Here is a 26,213-nt window from a genome sequence, read left to right on the forward strand (position 1 = left end):
ACATACTCCAAATATATTCTCTCTACTGCATGTGGTTGTGTGAGTGTGTACACACAAATGAAGGTAAGTATGTGTATATATAGGCACAGGAGTGGCTGTGTGGGAAGTAGCTTGCTTACCAACCACATGGTTCCGGGTTCAGTCCCACTGCGTGACACCTTGGGTGAGTGTCTTCTACTATAGCCTCGGGCCGACCAATGTCTTGTGAGTGGATTTGGTAGACGGAAACTGAAAGAAGCCTGTCGTATATATGTATATATTTATATGTGTGTGTGTGTATGTGTTTGTGTGTCTGTGTTTGTCCCCCTAGTGTTGCTTGACAACCGATGCTGGTGTGTTTATGTCCCCGTTACTTAGCGGTTCAGCAAAAGAGACTGATAGAATAAGTACTGGGCTTACAAAAGAATAAGTCCCGGGGTTGAGTTGCTCAACTAAAGGCGGTGCTCCAGCATGGCCGCAGTCAAATGACTGAAACAAGTAAAAGAGTAAAAGAATAAAAGAGATATATATATACGTGTGTGTGTGTGTATTTATATATGCATACACATGTATGTGTGTGAATATATGCCTATGTAATGTGTAAAATATGTGCAAGTACATCATTGTGTGTGTGTGTGTGTGTTGTGTGTGTGTGTGTACACAACTTGCTATGCTTTAGAATGTTTTCTTCTTGCAGTTGTGATCCCAATATCTGCAGCCTTAATTCTACAGATGCCAGGCACATCCTGCAACAGAATGGCGGTTGCTTTCTGGTGGGAAAGAGAAGAATATCAAGAGAGGGGAACATGATGAACATCATTTTAAAGTATTAATGAACTTTTCCAGATGTCATAAAATATTAAAAAACCAAGTTATCTTCCAAATTCCTTGTCTTCACTTTGGAATATAATCGCTCCTTGAGGAAAGAACTGATAATGAAACCAAAACGATCCATGAAAATACAGGAATAGATTTGGGTATTCTTCCAAATAAGAAAAATGAATTTGTAAATACTTAGGAGTCACTTATCAAATGTCATTAAAGGAAAATATATTAATTTAATATTCTCTTCAGTTAAATCTTTTCATTTCATAAAATAATAATAATAATAATAATAATAATAATCCTTTCTACTATAGGCACAAGGCTTGAAATTTGGGGTAGGGGACTAGTCGATTACGTTGACCCCAGTGTTTCACTGGTACTTAATTTGTCGACCCTGAAAGGATCATAGGCGAAGTTGACCGTGTCAGAATTTGAACAGCGGCAGACGAAATACCGCTAAGCATTCTGCCCAGCCTCTCAACGCTTCTGCCAGCTTGCTGCTTTATTCACAAATGATATCAAAGTAAATAATAATAATAATCCTTTCTATTATAGGCGCAAAGCCTGAAATTTGGAGGGAGGGGACAGGCTGATTGCATCGATCCCAGTGTATAACTGGTGCTTAATTTCTCAACCCTGAAAGAATGAAAGGCAAAGTCAACCTCAACAGAATTAGAATTCAGAATGCAGCAGCAGCAGACAAAATACCATTAATCATATACCGCCTGCCATGCTAACAATTCTGCCAGCTCGCCATCGGAAAAGTGAATAATAATAATAATAATAATATAATAATAATAATCCTTTCTACCATAGGCACAAGGCTGATGCAGTACCAGGCAGTGGTTCTCGTGGCGTCTGATCTTAACTGACTGAAAGTGTTATCATGTACATTGTTTTGCCTTGGCATAAAAGATGGGCTACAGCAAATATCCTGTGAAATGGTTTCTAAAGCTGATCCATCCACTTGAAAACTACAGATTGACAAAATCAACAAACTCTCTTTTGTGTTTCAATCATGCAGCCATGCTGGGGAACCACTTTGAAGAATTTGGGTTGAACAAATCGACCCCAGGACTTATTATTCTTTTTTTTGTAAAGCTTGGTATTTATTCTATCAGCTTCTTTTGCTGAATCACTAAGTAATAGGGACATAAACGTACCAACACCAGTTATCAAATGGTGATGGGGGCGCAAACACAGACACACACATATATCATCATCATCATTTTATGTCTGCTTTCCATGCTGGCATGGGTTGGATGGTTTGACAGGAGCTGGTCAGCTCTCCAGCTGCCCAGGCTCCATGTGTGCTTCGGCATAGTTTCTATGGCTGGATGCCCTTCCTAATGCCAACCACTTTAGAGAGTGTACGGAGTGCTTGCTTTTACGCAATACCTGCACAGGTGTTTTTACGTGGCACCAGCACAGGCACATACATACATACATACACACAGAACAGGCTTCTTTCAGTTTCCACCTACCAAATCCACTCACAAGGCTTTGATCAGCATGAGACTATAGAAGATATTGGCCCAAGGTATCCCACAGTGGTATTGAACCCAGAACCATGTGGTTTGAGAAACAAACTCGATACCACACAAACATTTTGAAACAGCATTTGAGATCATTAAACAGAATTGATTTGACTCAGCTACGTTGATTTCTGTAAATAATTACAGAGATATTATGGCAATGTTGCAAAGAGTCACACTAATGGAGGGGGCCATTTTAGCCAATATAGAGAAAGGGCTTCGTTTAGCTCTCAGTGTTAATTTCAGGTTAAAGTTATTCTAGGAAGTGTGGACAGCAAGAAACAATGGTTCCCAGAGAAAGAGTCAAAGATAGGGTTACTACTGTCATTGATACTAAAGATATTATTTGCTGAAGCAACACACACACAAAGTTACATTGTATGTCAAAGGAAGGGAGTAGTTTTCTGGGTCAGGGGATAACAAAAAAAAAAAGAAAAAAAAAAGGCAAAACAAAGAGAATGTCAATGAGGATTAGAGATTTGGAATCTTACTGTCAACAATGTTTCTATGCAAGGAATCCAGACAGAAAATCAAAACTGTATTAAAAAAGCTATCAACACATAATCCAAAGAAAGTTAAGACTGTATAAGAAATACAGAGCACAGCAGATAAAAACCTCTTGTATTTACACAGCCATTTGCATGATGCTGATGTGGTTAAGCAGGTGGTAACAAGGGTCTCTTGGAGCTGTTTCAGTGTTCTTTTCCAGTTACCAGCATATCCTGAACTAGCACACACTGTAGTTTTTGTTGAGATGTTTACTAAGAATGGTAAATTTGGGAGTTTTCATTTATTTATCTATTTTTCTTGCTTCACCTTGTACACAATGCCCTGCTAAATCAGAAACACTACCTACTCTGCTTATACAAATTCAATGAAAATAAAGTCATATATATATAATTTATTATTTGCATATTATATTCTTCAATATTTCTAAAAGGTCATGGAGAAAAACTAACCTAGTTAAGAACTGAATTAACCATCATTTCATTTTGTTCTGCTCAAATTGGTCAGCATTCTTCCAGGTACAGACCCATGACATGGTTCCAAAATCAGAGACATGTTCCCAAAAGGCAAAGGACAATATTTCCTTTGGCAGTATATCTCATCAACATTATCACTGTTCCGATGCCAACTTTTCTATGCTTCCAATGGTCTGACAGCTTTCTACAGCTGGATGCCCTTCCTGGTACCAATTCTCAAATATTTCCAAATTAGGTAATATCTACCCTGGGTCAGACATGTTTTTCATGGAAGACTGGAAACAAACAATATCATTTGTATGACTTGTTTACAACCATGTGATATCTAGACAAAGGGACACACCAACACATATAGCATGGGCTTATTCTACAGTTCCCATCTTCCAGATCCACTCACAAGACATTGGTCAGCCCAGAGCTGTGGTAGTAGACACCCAAAGTGCCTTAAATTGAACCCAAAACCATATGGTTGGGAAGCAAGATTCTTAGCCACACAGCCATGCTCTAACTTATCAATGCAAAATATCTTAATCATTGCAAATCAAAAAATTCCATTCAAATCAGTTATGTTAATTCTGTCCACTAATCAGCATAAAATTAACTGCTGAATCATCATCCTATAACAAAAGAGATTTATTAGCATCGCTCGTAGAGTTTAGTCTCCTGCTAAAAGCTAAGCATCCAGATACATATCTCTGCACAAAGGCATCGTCTCTGATGTGAATATTAGCAATGGCATTAAAAAAAAAAAGTAGGGGAGTAGGAATTACAATAAATATAATATTTTTCTGAATATCTCAGCCCCATTATCAGGACTCATTTTCCACATGTATCAAAAGCAATATTCAATAAGGAACCAAATACTTTTTGTTCATTGATTGTCACTGGACTGAAGCAAAAAAAGGCCTTCTAAACTATTTCAAGGGAAGTAAGAGATATAAATTAATTAATTAATATAGATAATGATAATAACAACAACAACAATAAAGAAAAACTGATCAAAGGCTTATAAAGCAACAAGAAATATTCAATATCTGAAATTTGATTTTGTTGTTTGTTTCAGTTAGTTAATAACATCTTAATTTCTTTTTATGTGTTTCTGGTAACATAAATATATTTCTGAATCAATCGTTCTACAATTCACACACATTTATGGAGCTGAGTAGAATAAAACTAAGTACTGTAAAACATTCTATGAGTAGCCCAAGAAAACCAAACAAACAATGACTTGTATTATAGTTACAAGAGTATTGTGTGTGTGCGTGCGTGTGTGTGTGTGTGTATATATATATATATATATATATACACACACACACTCAATTTGTATAGAAAGACAATAGGGTTTTATCCAGAGAGGTCAAAGAGCTTACAACTGGCACTTGAACCATCTTACACAAATATATTTATTACATGTTTCTGCAGAGAGTGAAATCAAATGTTATGATTAAAAATATTTGTAGGTTCAATTCTAGCCTAAGAGTGAGTATGTACACATGTACATATGAAAGAGAGAGAGAGAGAGAGAGAGAGAGAGAGAGAGAGAGAGAGAGAGAGAGAGAGAGTATGAAGTTCAAAGACAGTTAGAGAATACAGCAATTGAAACACAGTGTAGCTGGAACACACTAGATGAGGTTAAGAATACAATTAATGCATTATAACTATTCCAGGAAAATAAGCTCATTTTACATCCCTCTTCAAATTTACAACTATATAATTGTATTATTACAAAATACCTAGGTGACCAAGTCAGTAGCGGGGGAGGGTGTACTGAAAGTGTAGGTGCTAGAATATGAAGTTCAGCTGTTAGAATAAGAGTTTCAGACAGCTCTTACCTCTGCTGGCGACAAAGGGCCTCTCGCTCAGAGTAAAAGGTAGACTGTATGACGCATGTGTACGAACAGCCATGCTACATGGCAGTGAAACATGGGCCGTGACTGTTGAGGACATGTGTAAGCTCACAAGGAATGAAGCCAGTATGATCCGATGGATGTGTAATGTCTGTGTGCAAACATGACAGAGTGTAAGTACCTTGAGAGAAAAGTTGGACCTAAGAAGCATCAGTTGTGGTGTGCAAGAGAGACATTTGTGCTGGTATGGTCATGTGGTGAAAATGGATGAAGATAGTTGTGTGAAAAAGTGCCACACCCTAGCAGTTGAGGGAACCTGTGGAAGAGGTACACCCAGGAAGACCTGGGATGAGGTGGAGAAGCACGACCTTCGAACATTAGGTCTCACTGAGGCAATGACTAGTAACCGAGACCTTTGGAAATATGCTGTGTTTGAGAAGACCCAGCAATCCAAGTGAGACCATAACCTCGTGGCTTACGCCAGAGGTGTAACCAGCTCACTTATGCGTACCTTTCCTTCATTGGACACTAAACTCTGCTTGCGAAGACCTGTTGAAGCAAGTGAAATCGAAATTGAAATCAAATTCAATGACTGGCAGCCATGCTAGTGGAGCACTAAGAGACCATCCGAGCGTGATCATTGTCAGAGCAGCTGACTGGCTTCCATGCCAGTGGCACGTAAAAAGCACCATTCAAGTGTGACCGTTACCAGCATTGCCTTACTGGCATCCAGCTGTAGAAACTCTGCCAGATCAGATTGGAGCCTGGTACAGCCATCTGGTTTGCCAGTCCTCAGTCAAATCGTCCAACCCATGCCAGCATGGGAAGTGGACGTTAAACGATGGTGATGATAATGTTATATATTTAAATAATATAGTATGATATTTTTAAATAATAAAATAATAAATGAAATGAGGACTACATGATAGTGAATACACGTCCTCTGAATACAGAGGACATGTGAAAAGCAGAGAGGAAAGAAATTAGTATGCTCCATTGGATGTGCAATGCCGGTGTGCATGTAGGACAAGGTGCTAATGAATTGAGGGGAAACAGATGTAGAGAGATGCAAGAGAGAAAACTGTGCTTCTGGTTTGGTCATGTGATGGATATGGATGAGGAGGGTTGCATAAAGAGGATGGCACTTGTAGAAGACCAAGGAAGACATGGGACAAAGTGTTGAAGGCTGATCTTATGATGCTGGACCTTACACAAGAGATGGTAAAGGACCAATATGATTGGGGTTTTGCAGTGCCTGAGACGACACATCAATAATAGCAAAAATAATATCCTAAAACTACTTTGTTCTGCTTGTCTATGCTGGGCCCTGTCCTTCCATTCTCTCTGGCACTTCAAGCATCCTCGCCCAACTTCCACCTCCTAACACCTATCATTCTCCTCCATCTATGGTACTATTCGGCTGCTGTAATCACCTGAGAACAGAATCAGCACATAGTACATCTCCTCCCTTCCAGCCTCCTTCTGCCCCTTTGGAACCACCTCTATTCCATTCATAGCATCCCTGCTCACACTATTTTAACCAATAAACCCTCTTTCTGTGCTTTCAGTCATTGCTCTCCCACCCCACCTCTCTCTCCTACTCCATTTCAAACACTCCACTTATCTGCTATCATTCTCAATATCCACCCCTATCTATCATCATGACCCACCCACCTATTATAGCCCCTTATGTATCCGTATAACTCCCCCTCCACTGCTCCCACACCTTGCACATACAATTGAATTCTCCTTCCTGGGCCACTTCTATATTTCCTACCTTAGTTCTCTAGATTTTTCCACCCCCATCAACCATACACCCACCCTTCACTACATTAACCTCTACCCCCACCTACTTCCTTCCCACTCACCCTCTCATTCCCTCCCATGACCCACTCTCCATATCTTCTTCCCTTGTGCTCAACCTCTTATAGCTTGAGAGTTCGCTCAAGCTCTCCATCACTCCATCCCTTTTATCTCCTTTAGCTAAGTTTCTCCTCTACAGCAAGACATCATACCTGAGTCTTTTAACACCTGGCGCAAGGCCATCCACTTCTACCTTCCCTTCTTAAATACTCCCCTCTTAGTAGTGAGAGCTTTTTCCTTTCTTGTCTTGCAGGCTACACACAACCTCACCAGTACCAGTGGCATGAAAACAAAAAGCATCCAGTACACACTTCAAAGGGGTTGGCATTAGGAAGGGCGTCCGATCATGTCATGGTTTAGATTGGAGCTCAATGTGGCATTGTGGCTTGCTAGATCTTAACAAACTGGCCAACCCATATCAGCATGGAAGATAAATGTTAAATGCTGACGAGGAGGGTTAGGGTCAAACCTCTCAGCATTCACTTTCTTGGCCATGAACTTGATGGGAAGTTTCTCTGTCACACCCAGTAATAGAATTAAATAATAGAATTATTTCTGATTTGGGCACAAGGTCAGCGAACTTGAAGGGAGGAGGCCTTGTCAGTTCCATCGACCTCAATACATGACGGTACTTTATTTTATAAACCATGAAAGGAAGAACAGCAAAGTTGACTTCAGTGAGATTTGAACTCAGAACATAAAGAGCTTCTCTGAAGACATTCTGCTGTTCTACTCACCCCATAATTTCTGACCACTGCAAAGCAGTTTTTCCCATACTCTACTGACTTTTGTCAGCTCACAGTTGAATAACATAAGAATATATTTACAAATAATAATAATAATAATCCTTTCTATTAAAGGCACAAGGCCTGAAATTTTAGGGGAGGAGCTAGTTGATTACATTGACTCCAGTACTTAGCAGGTACTTATTTCAAAAGGATGAAAGGCAAAGTCAACCTTGGTTGCATTTGAACTCAAACTAACCACAATAACTGCTCTATAATATGTGAGTTGCTAAACAGATATTTTTAAAAAACTGTATTACAAGTAAGAATAAACGAATAGAGAGTTGAACAGACTTTAAAGTGCTGGGTGAATCAATATTTCATTATAGAAGGAAACTAATTAAATTGTAATTCTACAGCAGAGTATTAAATATTTTCCCTCTTGGCTTTTGAAGTTGGTCTTTGAAATTTAGTACACTAAAAACATTAACAACTGAAATACTATTTTCATGTGGAATGAAAGGAAGCTCCAAGCAGGACCCATGGAAACTGCATGGCCCATTTTATGGTAGAGTGTCCCCTATAAATATTTCCCCCACACAGCAATGTCATTTACTTGATAATCCTTTGGCCAGGAAACCCAGTCTCTTCACTTTGGTTTCCTCTTCCAGCCGGACACAAAGCGTCCCTTATCTGTTATCATCTCGCGCGTAATTTGCCTTCTTTCTTGATTAACGATTCTCATTCTTTCTCTAATTGCCTGAGGCTCCACTGTTCATCACATGACACCACCAAGCTCCATTTCTTGTATTCATTTCATTCCTTTCCTTCTGAATTAATGCTTCGTATCATTTCGCAATTCTCCTCTCTTCAGTCCATATTCCTTCTTGTTGCTCTTTCACCAATCCTTCCCTGCCACTTTTCATTCAATTCCCACTGTTGCGCTCCCCATGATTGTGGTTGCCATAAAACACCAAACTCAGTTTTGGTTATAAAATAATTTAAGGAGTACTTCGATAGTATAGAGTCAATGTATACACATCCATATACAAATACTAATGGCATGTGCCTCCACTCTCTCATACAAACAAAGCTAATAGGCATCTGTGTGTGTGTGTGTGTGCACGCATGCATGCCAACAGAATTTGTGTGCATACAAATGCATGCGTCAGTAGCATTCATTTGAATCTCTCTCTCTCTCTCGCACACACTCGCACACTTTGACCATCCTCTTTCCAAAGCATGACATTTTTACACCACAGGAATACATTGTTAGCATTCTAATAAAATAGGTATTTGAACTGAAACTATGGAGATCTATGAGGATATTTTCCACAAATTTCTTACATGATATTATCAAAATATTAAAACATGTTTTGTGCTGGAAGCAACAATTTCAAAACATACACACAAAGAATAAAAAGCTGATAGAGAGAACTCTGCACATGCAAGGAAGTATGGAACTGATGATGGTAGTTGTAATGGTGGTGGTGGTGGTGGTAGTAGAAGTTATTATAAGGGACAACCCTCCTTTCACATAAAATGTTAATGCTGAACCAAACAAATTTCAAGATTAAATGGTTTTCAAGAAAACAATGGTTAATAGACATTGTGTTAAAGGATGTCTGCCACACAATGACAATTGGAAAGTGGTGAGTTTCAGGAACAGTATTTAAAAAAGCAAAAGGTTGTTAAAAATAAATTTCAGGCAACCTGTGTCTGTAGAAGCCAATGTTTGACTGAATCTTTCAATGTTAAGCAATAAAGTCATTAAAACGAAGTTAGACAAATGAAACACAGACAGGATTCCATCACATAAGCAATAACAAGCATGCCCCCCCCCTTCCTTCCCAATACCATTCGATGAGATTATGGATATATTATTACCAAGAAAATAAACTATATCAATTATAACAAATTGAATCTAAAGTGAGGAATTTAGGAAATCAGAAAATAAGATGAAAACCCAAATAAATAAAATACTGGACACTGCTTCACCATCTCAAATTCCACACAGTGTTTATTTTCTTCATTTCCCCCTCCTTTTCTTAAGTCTTATCAAACGATGAACAAAATACATATTGATAAAAATACCACTTTCATTTTCATAGCGAAATGTAGCTAATTTCTTATCTCGATTTGTCCATTTGCTTTAGATGGAGACACATCTTACACGCAGGCAAGTCTCCACAAAAATCATCAACTACAACTAACAACAGAAGCCATTGTTGCTAGCTCAGCTGGCCAACCAATGGATGCAAGAGAACATTTCTTATTTAGATTTTTTTTAAAAATACACGATTACATGAAAACTGAGTTAAAGAGCTCAGATCTCCTGATTTCTGATTATGGTTCAGAAAATATGCAGAAACATGCCAATCAATTCTGATGCTTCAAACTGTTGTTGACCGTTGATCTGGGTCTTCATCAACTCCTAACTAAAAGGGATTTTGTTTTTTCTCTTTTCTTTCTGTTTCTATTTTTCACTAAACAGACATAATCTGTTACTAGAACATTCCAGACATGGCAAAACATTGAATTTCTAACAAGTAAACCCTTCATGAATGGTCCAAGGTGAAAGAGAGAGAGAGAAAGAGAACAAAGCATGGCTTCTGTGGAGTCTTAGACCATCAGGTAGCTTCCAAATATTTGCCCATTTCTGCATTGATTACAATCTATTCAAAAATCCAAGAATTGAATCACATTTGTTTGTCTTATTGTTCAAGAGTCTGTTTGGTGCTGACATCACCTATACTTAGACTGGTCTATGATACTCACGACAATGTATCAACATCCCCCAATTTCTGCTGTAACAGGCGACAGATGAGACATTAAGTAGGTGCAAGAGGTTATTTATATGCTTTATAAAAGTATTTTCAAGCAACTGAATGAAACAAATAGATGGATGTACACTCAGTTATTAATTGTTAGTGTTTTTTTGTTTTTTTTTAAACACAAAAATATTACAAGGGAATAATTTGCAGCACTGTTTACATTGGGAAATAAGGATAAAAGCTGAAATCAAACTGTTAATTGATTAATTTTACATGAAAATCTGAGCTGTTCATGATCAGATAGGAATTGCATTAGCATATTAATTGGCAAAGCCCCCCCCCCCAAACCCATTTTATCAAAAGACATTTACAAGCACCAGCTTGAACAAATATCTTGTGTAATTAAAGATGTTATTGAGAAGAAACAAATTAGACAAAATTGAGAGCAGGTGAGACAATGTTTTTTAGTAAATTCTTTTGCCATTTAAAAACAAACAAAAACAAACATGAAAATAATGTTTTTCAGTTAGTATATAAAAAAAAAAAACAGTAAAGGAACAGGAATCACTTCAACAGCACAATGTTAATCCAGAGGAAAGTTTCAAGCGAAAACTGCTACAACAGTAAAACAAGACAACAGAAACCATTAATGGCGGGAATAGGGAAGAGAGGAAGACAATATTTAAAGATAAGCAAATTCAATTTCTAGCTTAACATTTTGTTTTCTTTTTCGATTCGTAAATTTTTAAAGTAGATGATCTTTTTTTTAACAGATCTAAGAAGGACTTAGACGCTGAATGAACTTTTGCTTTAATTTATGGCAAGAGAATTTTATAATTTGCTATACATCTATATATGAGCTGTATTTTGAGAGGGTCACTGTGCCAATAATAAACACACACACACTGGTTCTATTTCACTTCTTTATTTTCATTTGTCACTTGGTTACCCATTTAACCAATTAACTGTTCAACTGTTTGATTAATTATTCAGTCAATTAATCAATCAATCAGCTAGGTTTTAGTTCTTTCATCCCCATTTATGACCTCATCCATGACTTGCCCTCCCTGCTTTCGGTAATCTGTCTGTCTCTCCTAGTTTACAGGAACTACATTTATACACATGTGACAGAGATTGTGTGTGAGAGACTGTATGTGTGTATGTGTATGCGTGTCGTGTGGTTTTCCTGAAAGGTGTGGGTGGTTAAAAGTTAATTTCTTTATATATTGATCCATTTATTTTATGATTAGTATTTTTATGTTTTCGAATGAAGTGTTAGTGCATTTATGTGTGTGTGTGTGTGAGCATATATAGTCATTTAAGTCCAGTGACTTTACTTATTTGGGAGGAAGGTATGAATCAAATTACAATTCAATGACTATTCATCTTTCATTCTAATAACTCAAAGAAATAAGGAATAAGGCATTTGATACACAAATGCAAAGCATGTCAACCCAGACACACATGAAACACAGATGTATGTGTTCAATACATCAATGTATGTTTACTAAGCTAATGCTCACACCAATGCATGTATACCAACCTATGTGTGTGTGTGTGTGTGTATATAGTGTCTATCACTAACTTTGTATTTATCATGACGAGATGTCCATTTGTAGATCCCCCATCTATGTTGCTTTCATTGAAAAGCACAAAGCATATAGAAAGAGATGTACAAATTTAGGTATCGGAAACCAAGTGAAATACTGAAAACGAGAATTAATTAAGACAATCTAGAAAGTTAATTGAATGTAGTCAGAATAAATATTGATCAAGAAAGAGTTTAGAAGTGATTTCCATAGACAAGGAAATTATGCTGTAAACCCATATAAATTATGCTAATATGAAAAACAAATGAAACATCAAGTTTGAATTGATACCAACATGCAGAATTGGTCTACAGTTGTTCCTGATGTTGAAGAAATTTGGACTATTAGAATAATCTCAAAGGAAGTATTGGTTAAGGTAATTATTCATGCAGAACATAGAAGTATCTGAGTGAACTGAATTACTTTGGAAATAACCAATACAATCCTCAGGGAAACGGTTCAAAGGAAACTGAAACTTTAAATAAATTACAATACAATATTTACTATCAATATTTTTTAGTCAATATTCAAAACTAAATCTACAGTTAACCGAATATCTTAACCCTTTCATCATTCATTGAAATACATTGTCTTGGTTTTAATTAATTTTTTAAATAATTTTAAAAAATTGATAAAGTAACTTTGTCAATATTAAGTTGGGGTTTGGAATGTGAATTGATATGAAATTTTGAAGGAAGATTTTAATTTAAAACAGGTTTCTATCTTAGGAGCAGGGGTGATCTCAGGTAGGTTGGTATCAAAGGGTTAGGTAAAATATTTCTGTGGAGGAGATAGAAACAAAGCTTACATTGTCCTACACATTAAGGGCCCAATACAAAGTAAAAGCAGACTGTCTTCTTTCCCCATTCCCCCCACACAGACAGTCGTAATTAGGAACACTTCACAATACAGAGTGACAACCATGCAAATACATAAAAGCACAAGCAACATGTCCTTAACCATTAGTCTGGGCTGTTTGTGATGTTCACTTTCATAAGGAAGCCTATTAAATGGTGGAATAATGATATATACAAGGTGGTATTAGAAAGTTTCTGCACCAGACCTTAAACAAAAGAAAAAGGTACACCATTCCTCCAGTAAATAATGTTAACTTTCTCCCTAAGCCCACAATGTATATCACCAAATGTCAAAAACCAGAGGACAAATGTCACAGTAATACAATGTATGTTTAGGTCTTCAGTGTGAATCTCCTGATAAGACCTCCACAACTGATTCCGATCTGATTAAACATCTGATGGAATATCAAGTGGATGGGTTCACTAATTTTCTTTTTTTCTACATTTTCTGATGTTTTTGCTAAAGATTGGTTGTTTTGAAGGCTCAGTCTTGAGCTGACATTCAACCAAGCTTGAAACATGCACGCCTCTGAAAAACCTGTGTCTGACAAAATGTTCACCAACAGCCTGAGGAAACATTCCGAGGGCCTCAGTTGTATATTTTAATGAGCTTCATTCAAAATTTGATGCAGGCATGTTGCTTGAACATTATTATTAGCCATTGTGAAAATCATAGAACTGTTCAAACAGCATTCCCAAACCTCACAATTGAACGCATGTAGACAGCATAAAGTTTGTTTATGGGCTGGCAACCAATGACTGTCAGCTATGAATGCATAGCTGTTAACCATTACAATCAGTGCATATGCAGTCAAAAACATTTTGGTAACACAGAGAAAGGTGTTATACAATGCTCTATACAACAACTCATGATTGTAAGATTGTGGTTTCAATTCCTGGACCAGGTGATGCATTCTTGATCAAAACACTTCATTCCATGTTGCTCCAGTCCACTCACCAGGCAAAAATGAGTAATCCTGTGAGGGACTGTCGTCCCATCCAGGTGAGGTATATAATCACCACAGAAGCCGAGAAACCAGCCCTATAAATGTATATGCCTCTCAAAGGATCTCTTTTTATCCCCTTTTTTTCCTCTATACACCAACAACATGTAATGCATATGCACAATTTAACACTTAATAAGAATCTCTAACGCTATTTTGCTAACAAATGATGTGCAACAAGAAAATAACACTGAATCTAGTTTGGTTTATAAACTTAGCAAGTATAATGAAAAGTGTGTGGCTGTGCAGTTCAGAAGCTTGCTTCCCAACCACATGGTTTTGGGTTCAGTCCCACCATGTGCCACTTTGAGCAAGTGTCTTCTATTATAACCCCAGGCCAACAAAAATCTTGTGAGTGGATTTGGTAAGTAGAAACTTAAAGAAATCTATTGTATATTTACACGTGTGTTTATGTGTGCATGCATGTGTGTGTGTGTGTGTTTATGTGTGTGTGTGTGTGTACATGCATGCAGGTATGTATTAGCATCTCCTTGTGTTAACATTATGTGATAATTGTAAATGAGTGCCACTGTCATACAAGTAGAATCTTTCACTGAGAACATTTCTGGCCCTGGGGAAATATTACCTCACTCTGAAACAAGTGAGGATTAGTGGCAGGAAGAGCACCCAACTGTAGAAAGTGTGCTTCAACAGATTCTGTCCAACCATGTAAGCATGGAAAAGTGGACATTATGGTGATGATGATGATGAGTGATCTAAATTTTATTACAAAATTTAAGAACTGTTTTTTTCCCATGTTTTGTTTGAGCAAAGATGAAAAAGAGAAACGGTTGCAATATATAAGGCTCTTTAGAACTAACAAACAGTATCAAATTATAAGGAAAAGAAATCTATCAACATTTCAAACTACTTTGAATTATATATTTTATGTATGAAATTGTTAGTGAAAATTTAAGAGTGTAATGATATTTCACAGCAAAAAGAAAAAAAAACAAAAAAAAACTAGGATTAGGATTGCTTTTGCTCTTCTCCCTAAATGTAATGTGACAGAATAATGAGTATTTTGATGTATATTTAAGCAATAGCAGAGGAATTTTATTAAAGAAAGGAAAATGATTTGGAAATTGCAATAGTAAACCAATTTAGATAACGTGTGATTTTAAATGCATACTGCTTGAAAGAGAAGAACTAAACAACTAAAATCAATAAAATTGCCATTGAACTGCCATCAGAAATCATAAATTCTGTGAGTTATTGTTTCAAGAACTATTATGAAAAAGTGGCTGAACCAGAGACATCCTTTGTTAGAATAATCTAGAATTTCCAGTTTTAATATATGATAAATATCTACTGGTAAAATGAAAAAATTATTATAATTTAATCAATTATTTTTGAATAAAATATTTATTCTAGAATATTTTAGTAGGGCATAAAAATACATTGGAGAGGAATTTTGTTTAGCCTTTTCACTCACTGGACTGTGGCCATGCTGGGACATCACCCCCAGAAAATTTAATTCTATTTTCCCTTCTAACTATAAACAATACAAAAATCACTACACACAGTTACACAAATGAGGAAGGGAGGAAGGAGAAATGGAGATTTACTTACCTGCAGCTTGGCTAAAGGTATGATGTCACAGTTTTGTGGCCTTTGCCAGACAGTTCTTTGGCTGGTTGCATTGTAGTAGTAAAACCTTGAAGTATTTGGATCAAACAGCTCCCACCACTGGTTATCATCTGTTTTTTTACTGAAAGAGACAAAGAGAGAATAATCAAATGAGAGAAATTCATTTAAAAATAATTTTAACAATCAACAAAAAAGTAAAACACAAAAATGCAAAGCAAACACTTGTTACACCTGCTGCACTAGAATAAAACATTAGAGCTTATAATTTTTCTTTTTTAGATTTTTAGATTTATGCTTGGTATAAGAACTCCAGTTAGAGGAAGTTGTAGTGACATCATATTCCAGTGTGCGCACACACAACATCATTCTTCATCTTCAGTGTGCGTGTGCGGAGAATCCTTCTTCAGTGTGCGTGTGCGGGGTTGGAACCTTCTGGAAAGGCATAAGGAAGTTCCTTCATGCACATGCGCTAGAGACTGAAGAAGAAATTCTATCGCGTTCCTTAATAGTGTCGTTGACTTGAGACACGGCGATAGAAGAGAAAGGACGTATATTTTGAATCCTGTGATCAGCCTATTCTCCTGTCCCAGACGCTTAGGATTTGACCTGTTCCGTTGCTGCTGAATTGTTGTAAGAAGCTTACGAACGTTAGAATTCAGCCTTGCTGTGTTGAACTAGGTGGATACCAGTATATCATCGTCCTTCATTTGTGAATAAGAGATTAAAGAATCATATATATTTTTAAAGTTGCATTTCGTTCCTGACTGGTAGTTTCTAGAAACAAAAAGAAAGGAAATTGTGTTGCACCCAAGTTGCACCCCAAAAGTGTAAAGAAGCAACCAGTTCCCTTTACAAAGTATATATAAGTATGATATTCCTGCTGTTGCCACTGGTCATTAAGAACATAAATTAAGCAATTTTCATTTGATTGCAGAAGTCGCTTGCTAGAAACTGGAAGGATATACTATATTTTCTTTTCATAACAGATAGGAAAAATATTTAATGAACTCAACTCCAATACATTACAGGTATTTGTTTTATTGACTCAAGAAGGATGAACAGCATAGATGAACTCAAGGAAGTTAAAATTAAGAACAAGGTGTTGTCTTGAGAAAAAAGTGATGTCCAAAAGAGTGATTTTACAGGTGGGCAAAATACTGCAACTAATCAGCTTCTGAGAAATGTTGATGAGGACCTAGTTTTAAAGGAAATCACTCCGGTAATTTTGTTCAAGATTCAGCAGGTATTTATTGATGTGGCCTGCTGATCAAATATTATTAAGAAATAACATGCTGAGATTATAGACACCTGGGAAAGGAAATAGTATGTATCATAAGCAGAGGAGATTAGGTACCAATATCCTATCAATAAAACATCATCATCATCATCGTTTAACTTCGTTCTCCATGCTAGCATGGGTTGGACAGTTCGACCGGGGATCTGGGAAGCCAGAAGGCTGCACCAGGCTCCAGTCTGATCTGGCAGTGTTTCTACAGCTGGATGCCCTTCCTAACGCCAACCACTCCATGAGTGTAGTGGGTGCTTTTTACGTGCCACCTGCACTGGTGCCAGGCGAGGCTGGCATCGGCCACGGTCGGATTGGTGCATTTTACGTGCCACCTGCACGGAAGCCAGTCGAGGCGGCACTGGCTTCGGCCACGATTCGGATGGTGCTTTTTATGTGCCACCGACACAGAAGCCAGTCGAGGCGGCGCTGGCATCGGCCACGAAATCAATAAAATACATCTTTATGGAATCAATAAGTAAATTAACTGCAAATGATCAAAAATTTAGTAATCGCTGGAAGTGAGCAGATTTTAAGAAAATAATACATATAAAGCAACACATACACAAATATTCATAATGACACATAAACCCTCAGGTAAACATGTGCACATCATCATTGTACACACACACACACACACTCACAATGTTTATAACAATCAAAAAGCTAGTGAAACTTCACAAATTATTACATTTACAAATATCGCAGGAAATCGATGAAATAATGAATGTTTTTGAAGAAATGACCCAGCATGGATGTGGACAATGTTGATGATGATGTTGATAGTGATGATGCATGATGTTATATGAATAAGACAGGAAGATAAGGACACATAAATCAATGAGTTTAATATATGATGGAGTAGAGCAAAAAGGGAGGATCAAAAAGGCTGATTACACAGAAAGATAAACCCACACCAATTCCAATGGCCTACAGCACATGCAAGCAACCAATTAAATATCCTTGATAAGAATTACACCATAGCACCAAAATATGCACTCATTTCTGTATATGTATATATTTTTTAAATATACATATAGACAAGCTGTGTGTGTGTGTGTGTGTGTGTGTGGTGGGCCCTTCAATGTGTAGAAGAAAAGAACCACAAACATGGTAGCAATTGCGTAGAACTAGGATTGCCTAATACAGAACATATGTTAGGTATGTTTGCAAGAGAATCAAACGAGAAAGCCCTATATATTAATAATAGACACAGAACATAGAGAGCAGCAGAGTGTGTGTGTGGGGGGGGTTATTTTCTCCCCTTTCTTCTTGCAAGGTGCCAAAGATCATTCCTAAAACATACTGTATCTACTTAAGATAAACAATTAAATTAAATATCAGCTGCATCATCTCGCTAGCCACCAGTCTACCTGTAAGAGAGAGCCAACTGTAAGGCACAAAGGAAACAAAATTAAACAAACATTGGCTGTTCTTTAATCAAATAATTGTTTATTTAACTTAATGACTATCTTCTCCTACAGATATCTTACTCTGAGCTTTCCTTTTTTCCTTTCTTTGCTCCTTTCCCTCATTTGTTTTCAACGTTGTACCTGAAGTTACCTTTAAGGAGTGAGGGACTGCTGCTGCTGCTGCACCACAGAACTTCACTCCTACCTCAATATACTTTATTAGTTTCCTTAGAGACAAGGATTAACACAAGCAGCTTACAGCAGGATCTATTATTTAGTAAGCAATCAAGACAAATGAACATAACATGGAAAGAACACACACACACACACACTCACAATGTTTATAACAATCAAAAAGCTAGTGAAACTTCACAAATTATTACATTTACAAATATCGCAGGAAATCGATGAAATAATGAATGTTTTTGAAGAAATGACCCAGCATGGATGTGGACAATGTTGATGATGATGTTGATAGTGATGATGCATGATGTTATATGAATAAGACAGGAAGATAAGGACACATAAATCAATGAGTTTAATATATGATGGAGTAGAGCAAAAAGGGAGGATCAAAAAGGCTGATTACACAGAAAGATAAACCTACACCAATTCCAATGGCCTACAGCACATGCAAGCAACCAATTAAATATCCTTGATAAGAATTACACCATAGCACCAAAATATGCACTCATTTCTGTATATGTATATATTTTTTAAATATACATATAGACAAGCTGTGTGTGTGTGTGTGTGTGTGTGGTGGGCCCTTCAATGTGTAGAAGAAAAGAACCACAAACATGGTAGTAATTGCGTAGAACTAGGATTGCCTAATACAGAACATATGTTAGGTATGTTTGCAAGAGAATCAAACGAGAAAGCCCTATATATTAATAATAGACACAGAACATAGAGAGCAGCAGAGTGTGGGGGGGGGGTTTATTTTCTCCCCTTTCTTCTTGCAAGGTGCCAAAGATCATTCCTAAAACATACTGTATCTACTTAAGATAAACAATTAAATTAAATATCAGCTGCATCATCTCGCTAGCCACCAGTCTACCTGTAAGAGAGAGCCAACTGTAAGGCACAAAGGAAACAAAATTAAACAAACATTGGCTGTTCTTTAATCAAATAATTGTTTATTTAACTTAATGACTATCTTCTCCTACAGATATCTTACTCTGAGCTTTCCTTTTTTCCTTTCTTTGCTCCTTTCCCTCATTTGTTTTCAACGTTGTACCTGAAGTTACCTTTAAGGAGTGAGGGACTGCTGCTGCTACACCACAGAACTTCACTCCTACCTCAATATACTTTATTAGTTTCCTTAGAGACAAGGATTAACACAAGCAGCTTACAGCAGGATCTATTATTTAGGAAGCAATCAAGACAAATGAACACACACACACACACACACTCACATGTATGTAAATGAAACCCCCAACCATAAAACTCTACAGAATATTAATCAGTAACAATACAAGTTATAAGCTACCCTATCGGACACTGGTGCATTCTTCTCACAGCATCACTCAAAGATGCGGCAATTAAATAGACTTAGTCATGTTGAAAGCTTATCTCTTGGTCAGATGTACTGTAAGCATCTTTCCAGTTTTCCAGTAGAGTCTATGTTTAATTATTAACAATGATTGTTATGTCACAAGTAGAGACATAATTTTCTGATCTCTCAAATATTGATCCCTTCATACTTGATTCATGAACCCCAAACCCACTTGTGGTTCTGATCAACTGAACAAATGTTCTTTTAGAAATAAATTTGACATTTTTATTTTTAAAGGTTCATTATAATTCTCCTTTCATAAGCATAATTTGAAAATTATATGCACACATGTAAGTGAAAACAATGAACACAGATCTTCAAATTTTAATTAAATCTGTCGACAGAATGGGGTCAGACTTTGATTACAAACGCAATTCTGTTAAGCTAAACCACCAAATTCAATCCAACCACACCACATCTGTAATAGACTTAAAGACTCCCGTTTGATAAGATATGTAAACAACCACACACCTTTTATAATATTGTAATAAATATCGCTGATTTTAAAAGCCAAGAGTTACAGTTTGGATAAAAGAATAAGACCTACTTTGCTTCTCACTGCAAACTGCTTAGCCCCAAAATAGATTCTCTGACTAAATAAACGAAATGACTCAGTGAGTGAGTTAGACATGCAAACGGAAGAGAAACAGGAGCGAAATGTCTGAGTGGCCGCAGCTAGGGTTACATTGTCACATTTGCAACCAACCAGGGAAAACAACACTGGTGAGCAGTTCCTTACAAGTATCACTTGATGTCATCTGTCACTTAATGTTTGGCTAAATTCATTAGACAGCAACAGCAGTTAGCCCTTGGTCTAATTTGACCTACAGCTGCAAAGCTTACCCTGGACTCGGGCTGTACTGTACTGTCATATTCTAGCAGCCTGACCTCACAGACAGCAACTGTATTGACGGCATATCTTTTCGACAGAGGTCAGCCTCAAGTCCAGCAATCTGTTATCTGTCCAATAACATCCCAACATTCCACTGAGTCACATAAAGGCTCAATTAGTTGCATCACAGTGAATTCTTCACTGCTGCTAGAGTGGAAAACAGCAAGCATAATTCTTGGAAAGCCAAATTTATTATATCTGATATGCTTTTCATTTACCAGTATTATTTTATAGGAATGCTTAAAAAGATTTTTAAGCACAGATAGCTTTTGCATTTACTACTTGGTGAGTTGAATATGCATTGCAAGCGAAGAAATACTGATTCGACACCAACATTTTTATTTTCAGTTTTTGCATAATCATATGAATTCTCGTGTAGAATACAAATTCACAAAAATTTTCTGAAAATTTCAAAAAATAGAAAGTTATGTGGCATAAAGCAGAATTCTGCCACTATTTCATTTGTTAACAGACTGATATTAAAACACATGCCATCACTCACAAATGTCCTGTTTTCTGACTGGGTAAAAATGATCAAACTTTAAACCTCTGTAACTTTTTTTCAAAATTTTTCTGGAACAAGTGAATTAGGCGTTGAGATTCAGCATGAAAAATTACATCAATACACAAAATTTGAAAATTTTCACTTGATTTTAGAATTTCAAAAAGTATAGCCAAACAGAAAAGGTCTGTTGTTACTCCAAGAGGAGTATAATTGATTGAATAACTCCCTCCCTTGTCTTACCTGTACAATTTTCTTGGCATTGGAATCAAAATGACAGCTGCAAGATTTTGAACTCAGGCAGTGTCACTGAACTCAATACCATAGCACTTAGTCTAGCTCTCTATCCTTAAATGATATCATCACCACCATTTCTAGTGATCTTACACACACGTATGTAAAATGCTCTCTTCAGTTGCTCCACCAAAAAGATTACCATCAACCATTCCAGTGATATAAGTACTTTATGTTTTATCTTAGTCTACCAGCGAAAAAATAAGAAAGTGTTTAGGTAAATCTGCTCCTAGCTACAATATATTTGCTACTAAACAAAAAAAAAAAAAGCCTCTATCCTATGTTTATCTAAAATGTTAATGAGAATGTAATCTGACAATAGAGAGGAGGATGTGACTAAGCGTAGAATAAGAGAAAGTAAAGCAAAAAGAAAAAGGTAAAAAAACTGGATCACAGCAGAAAAGTACTACACTCATCTCTGTTGGAGCTGAAAGACATCAGTGAAGAATTATAGAGAAAATAGCAGTTAGCCAGCTATCAACTTGTTTGATTGGTGCCAACAAAGTGAATTTGCTTTATATATGTATATATATTAATAATCGGCATAAGTTACAGAGTGATTCAAGAGTTTAGTGCAATGGCACTTATTAAAACATGCTTGATAAGTAGCAATGCATGAAACCCTCAGCCCCTGAATCCCTTTTGCCAAAGAACACACACACACACACACACCTGGAGTTCTATTTTCTAGCTTGTATCACCAAATCTGATTTTATATGTGTATGTATATATATATATATATAGGCGCAGGAGTGGCTGTGTGGTAAGTAGCTTGCTAACCAACCACGTGGTTCTGGGTTCAGTCCCACTGCGTGGCATCTTGGGCAAGTGTCTTCTGCTATAGCCCCGGGCCGACCAATGCCTTGTGAGTGGATTTGGTAGACGGAAACTGAAAGAAGCCTGTCGTATATATGTATATATATATATATATATATATATATATGCTCCGATGGATGTGTAATGTCAGTGTTCATAATCGTCAGAGTGTAAGTACTTTGAGAGAAAAGTTGAACCTAAGAAGTGTCAGTTGTGGTGTGCAAGAGAGACGGCTGCGCTGGTATGGTCATGTGACGAGAATGGCTGAAGATAGTTGTGTGCAAAAGTGCTACAACCTAGCAGTTGAGGGAACCTGTGGAAGAGGTAGACCCAGGAAAACCTGGGACGAGGTGGTGAAGCACGACCTTCGAACTTTAGGCCTCACCAAGGAAATGACTGAAGACCGAGTCCTATGGAAGTGTGCTGTGCATGAGAGGACCCGGCAGGACTAGTCAGGCCATATCCCGTGGCCCCTACCTGGGACGTAGTCGATCCACCTGTGCATACCTTCCTTCTTGTGACACTTGTGAAGACCTGCTGAGGCAAGTGAAAATCAATCAAAATAGATGAACATCAATGGAATTTGTATCTTTGTGGTACCAGTGCCTGTGGCACACAAGAAAACCATCCGAACGTGGCCGTAGCCAGTACCGCACCGACTGGCCTCCGTGCTGTGGGAACATGGTGGCACATAAAAACACCATCCGAAGACCCGGCAAGACTAGTCAGGTCATAACCCGTGGGCCCTACCTGGGACGTAGTCAGTCCACCTGTACATACCTTCCGACTTGTGAAGACCTGCTGAGGCAAGTGAAAATCAAATCAAATCAAATCAAAACAAATCAAAATAGATGAACATCAATGGAATTTGTATCCTTGTGGTACCAGTGCCAGTGGCACACAAGAATCCATCCGAACGTGGCCGTAGTCAGTACCGCTTGTGGTACCAGTGCCGGTGGCACACACTTTGTGGTACCAGTGCCGGTGGCACACATGAGAACCATCCGAACGTGGCCGTAGCCAGTTCCGCATCGACCGGCCTCCGTGCTGTGGGCACGTAACAAACACCATCCGATCATGGCCGTTCGCCAGCCTCATCTGGCACCTGTGTCGGTGGCACATAAAAACACCTTCCGAAGACCCGGCAAGACTAGTCAGTCCACCTGTGCATACCTTCCTTCCTTCTTGTGACACTTGTGAAGACCGGTTGAGGCAAGTGAAAATCAAATCAAATCAAATCAAAATAGACAAAATAGATGAACATCAATGGAATTTGTATCTTGTGGTACCAGTGCCTGTGGCACACAAGAATCCATCAGTGCCGTAGTCAGTGCGGTGGGCACATGACAAACACCATCCGATCGTGGCCGTTCGCCAGCCTCATCTAGCACCTGTGTCGGTGGCACATAAAAACACCATCCGAAGACCCGGCAAGACTAGTCAGGCCATAGCCCATGGCCCCTACCTGGGACGTAGTCAGTCCACCTGTGCATACCTTCCTTCTTGTGACACTTGTGAAGACCTGTTGAGGCAAGTGAAAATCAAATCAAATCAAAACAAATCAAAATAGATGAACATCAATGGAATTTGTATCTTTGTGGTACCAGTGCCGGTGGCACGTGGCACATAAGAAAACCATCCGAACGTGGCCGTAGCCAGTACCGCATCGACTGGCCTCCGTGCTGTGGGCACGTAACAAGCACCATCCGATCGTGGCCGTTTGCCAGCCTCATCTGGCACCTGTGTCGGTGGCACATAAAAACACCATCCGAGCGTGGCCGTCTGCCAGCCTCGTCTGGCACCGGTGTCGGTGGCACATAAAAACACCATCCGAAGACCCGGCAAGACTAGTCAGGTCATAACCCGTGGGCCCTACCTGGGACGTAGTCAGTCCACCTGTACATACCTTCCGACTTGTGAAGACCTGCTGAGGCAAGTGAAAATCAAATCAAATCAAATCAAAACAAATCAAAATAGATGAACATCAATGGAATTTGTATCCTTGTGGTACCAGTGCCAGTGGCACACAAGAATCCATCCGAACGTGGCCGTAGTCAGTACCGCTTGTGGTACCAGTGCCGGTGGCACACACTTTGTGGTACCAGTGCCGGTGGCACACATGAGAACCATCCGAACGTGGCCGTAGCCAGTTCCGCATCGACCGGCCTCCGTGCTGTGGGCACGTAACAAACACCATCCGATCATGGCCGTTCGCCAGCCTCATCTGGCACCTGTGTCGGTGGCACATAAAAACACCTTCCGAAGACCCGGCAAGACTAGTCAGTCCACCTGTGCATACCTTCCTTCCTTCTTGTGACACTTGTGAAGACCGGTTGAGGCAAGTGAAAATCAAATCAAATCAAATCAAAATAGACAAAATAGATGAACATCAATGGAATTTGTATCTTGTGGTACCAGTGCCTGTGGCACACAAGAATCCATCAGTGCCGTAGTCAGTGCGGTGGGCACATGACAAACACCATCCGATCGTGGCCGTTCGCCAGCCTCATCTAGCACCTGTGTCGGTGGCACATAAAAACACCATCCGAAGACCCGGCAAGACTAGTCAGGCCATAGCCCATGGCCCCTACCTGGGACGTAGTCAGTCCACCTGTGCATACCTTCCTTCTTGTGACACTTGTGAAGACCTGTTGAGGCAAGTGAAAATCAAATCAAATCAAAACAAATCAAAATAGATGAACATCAATGGAATTTGTATCTTTGTGGTACCAGTGCCGGTGGCACGTGGCACATAAGAAAACCATCCGAACGTGGCCGTAGCCAGTACCGCATCGACTGGCCTCCGTGCTGTGGGCACGTAACAAGCACCATCCGATCGTGGCCGTTTGCCAGCCTCATCTGGCACCTGTGTCGGTGGCACATAAAAACACCATCCGAGCGTGGCCGTCTGCCAGCCTCGTCTGGCACCGGTGTCGGTGGCACATAAAAACACCATCCGAGCGTGGCCGTCTGCCAGCCTCGTCTGGCACCTGTGTCGGTGGCACATAAAAACACCATCCGAGCGTGGCCGTCTGCCAGCCTCGTCTGGCACCTGTGTCGGTGGCACATAAAAACACCATCCGAGCGTGGCCGTTTGTCAGCCTCGTCTGGCACCTGTGTCGGTGGCACATAAAATCACCCACTACACTCTCGGAGTGGTTGGCGTTAGGAAGGGCATCCAGCTGTAGAAACACTGCCAGATCTGACTGGACTGGTGCAGCTTTCGGGCTCCCCAGACCCCAGTTGAACCGTCCAACCCATGCTAGCATGGAAAGCGGACGTTAAATGATGATGATGATGATGATATATATATATATATATATACGAGGGGCGTTAAATAAGTAATGCCCCTGACCCACTTCCCATAGCAGTAGAGCAACGAAACTTGGCACAGTTATTAGTCTTTTTCTACATAGGAACCACCCAGAGTTACGCATTTCTCCCATCGTTTGATGCAGCTCTGAAGACCGGTTTTGTAGAAGACCCCAGCTTGGTCCTCCAACCACGACGTGACTTCAGAAATCAAGGCTGCATCATCTGGGAAACGCTTTCCTTTCAAAAACAACTTCATGGCTGGGAAGAGGTGAAAATCAGAGGGTGCAGGTCAGGAGATGGGGGATGAGTTCATAGCCGCACGCCTGTGCTTCTGATCTGGCGACACGCGAGTTGTGGATCGGAGCGTTGTCCTGCAGGAGGAGGATGCCTTTGCTGATCTTGCCCCGCCTCTTGATCTTGATAGCTTCTCTTAATTTCCTCAAAAGGGAAGCATAATAGACTCCTGTAATTGTGGCACCCTTTGACAAGAAATCTGTCATCACTACTCTGTCCTGGTCCCAGAAGACTGTGAGCATGACCTTGCCAGCGGAGGGCTGCACCCTTGCCT

General features: G+C 38.9%; 1 protein-coding gene across 9 annotated transcripts in view; it reads right to left on the reverse strand.

Moving 5' to 3' along the window:
* The window catches only part of LOC115209795 (rho GTPase-activating protein 39), a 511,104-nt gene that overhangs the window by 131,084 nt on the left and 353,807 nt on the right, over positions 1 to 26,213 (reverse strand). For all 9 annotated transcript variants that reach the window (XM_029778335.2, XM_029778339.2, XM_029778338.2 and 6 more), the window contains one exon: positions 15,554 to 15,692. In XM_029778335.2, coding sequence (XP_029634195.1) covers positions 15,554 to 15,692 — 139 coding nt within the window. The remainder of the gene's footprint in view (positions 1 to 15,553; positions 15,693 to 26,213) is intronic.

Source organism: Octopus sinensis, linkage group LG3, assembly GCF_006345805.1.
Source record: "Octopus sinensis linkage group LG3, ASM634580v1, whole genome shotgun sequence".
In the NCBI taxonomy this organism is placed as follows: domain Eukaryota; kingdom Metazoa; phylum Mollusca; class Cephalopoda; order Octopoda; family Octopodidae; genus Octopus; species Octopus sinensis.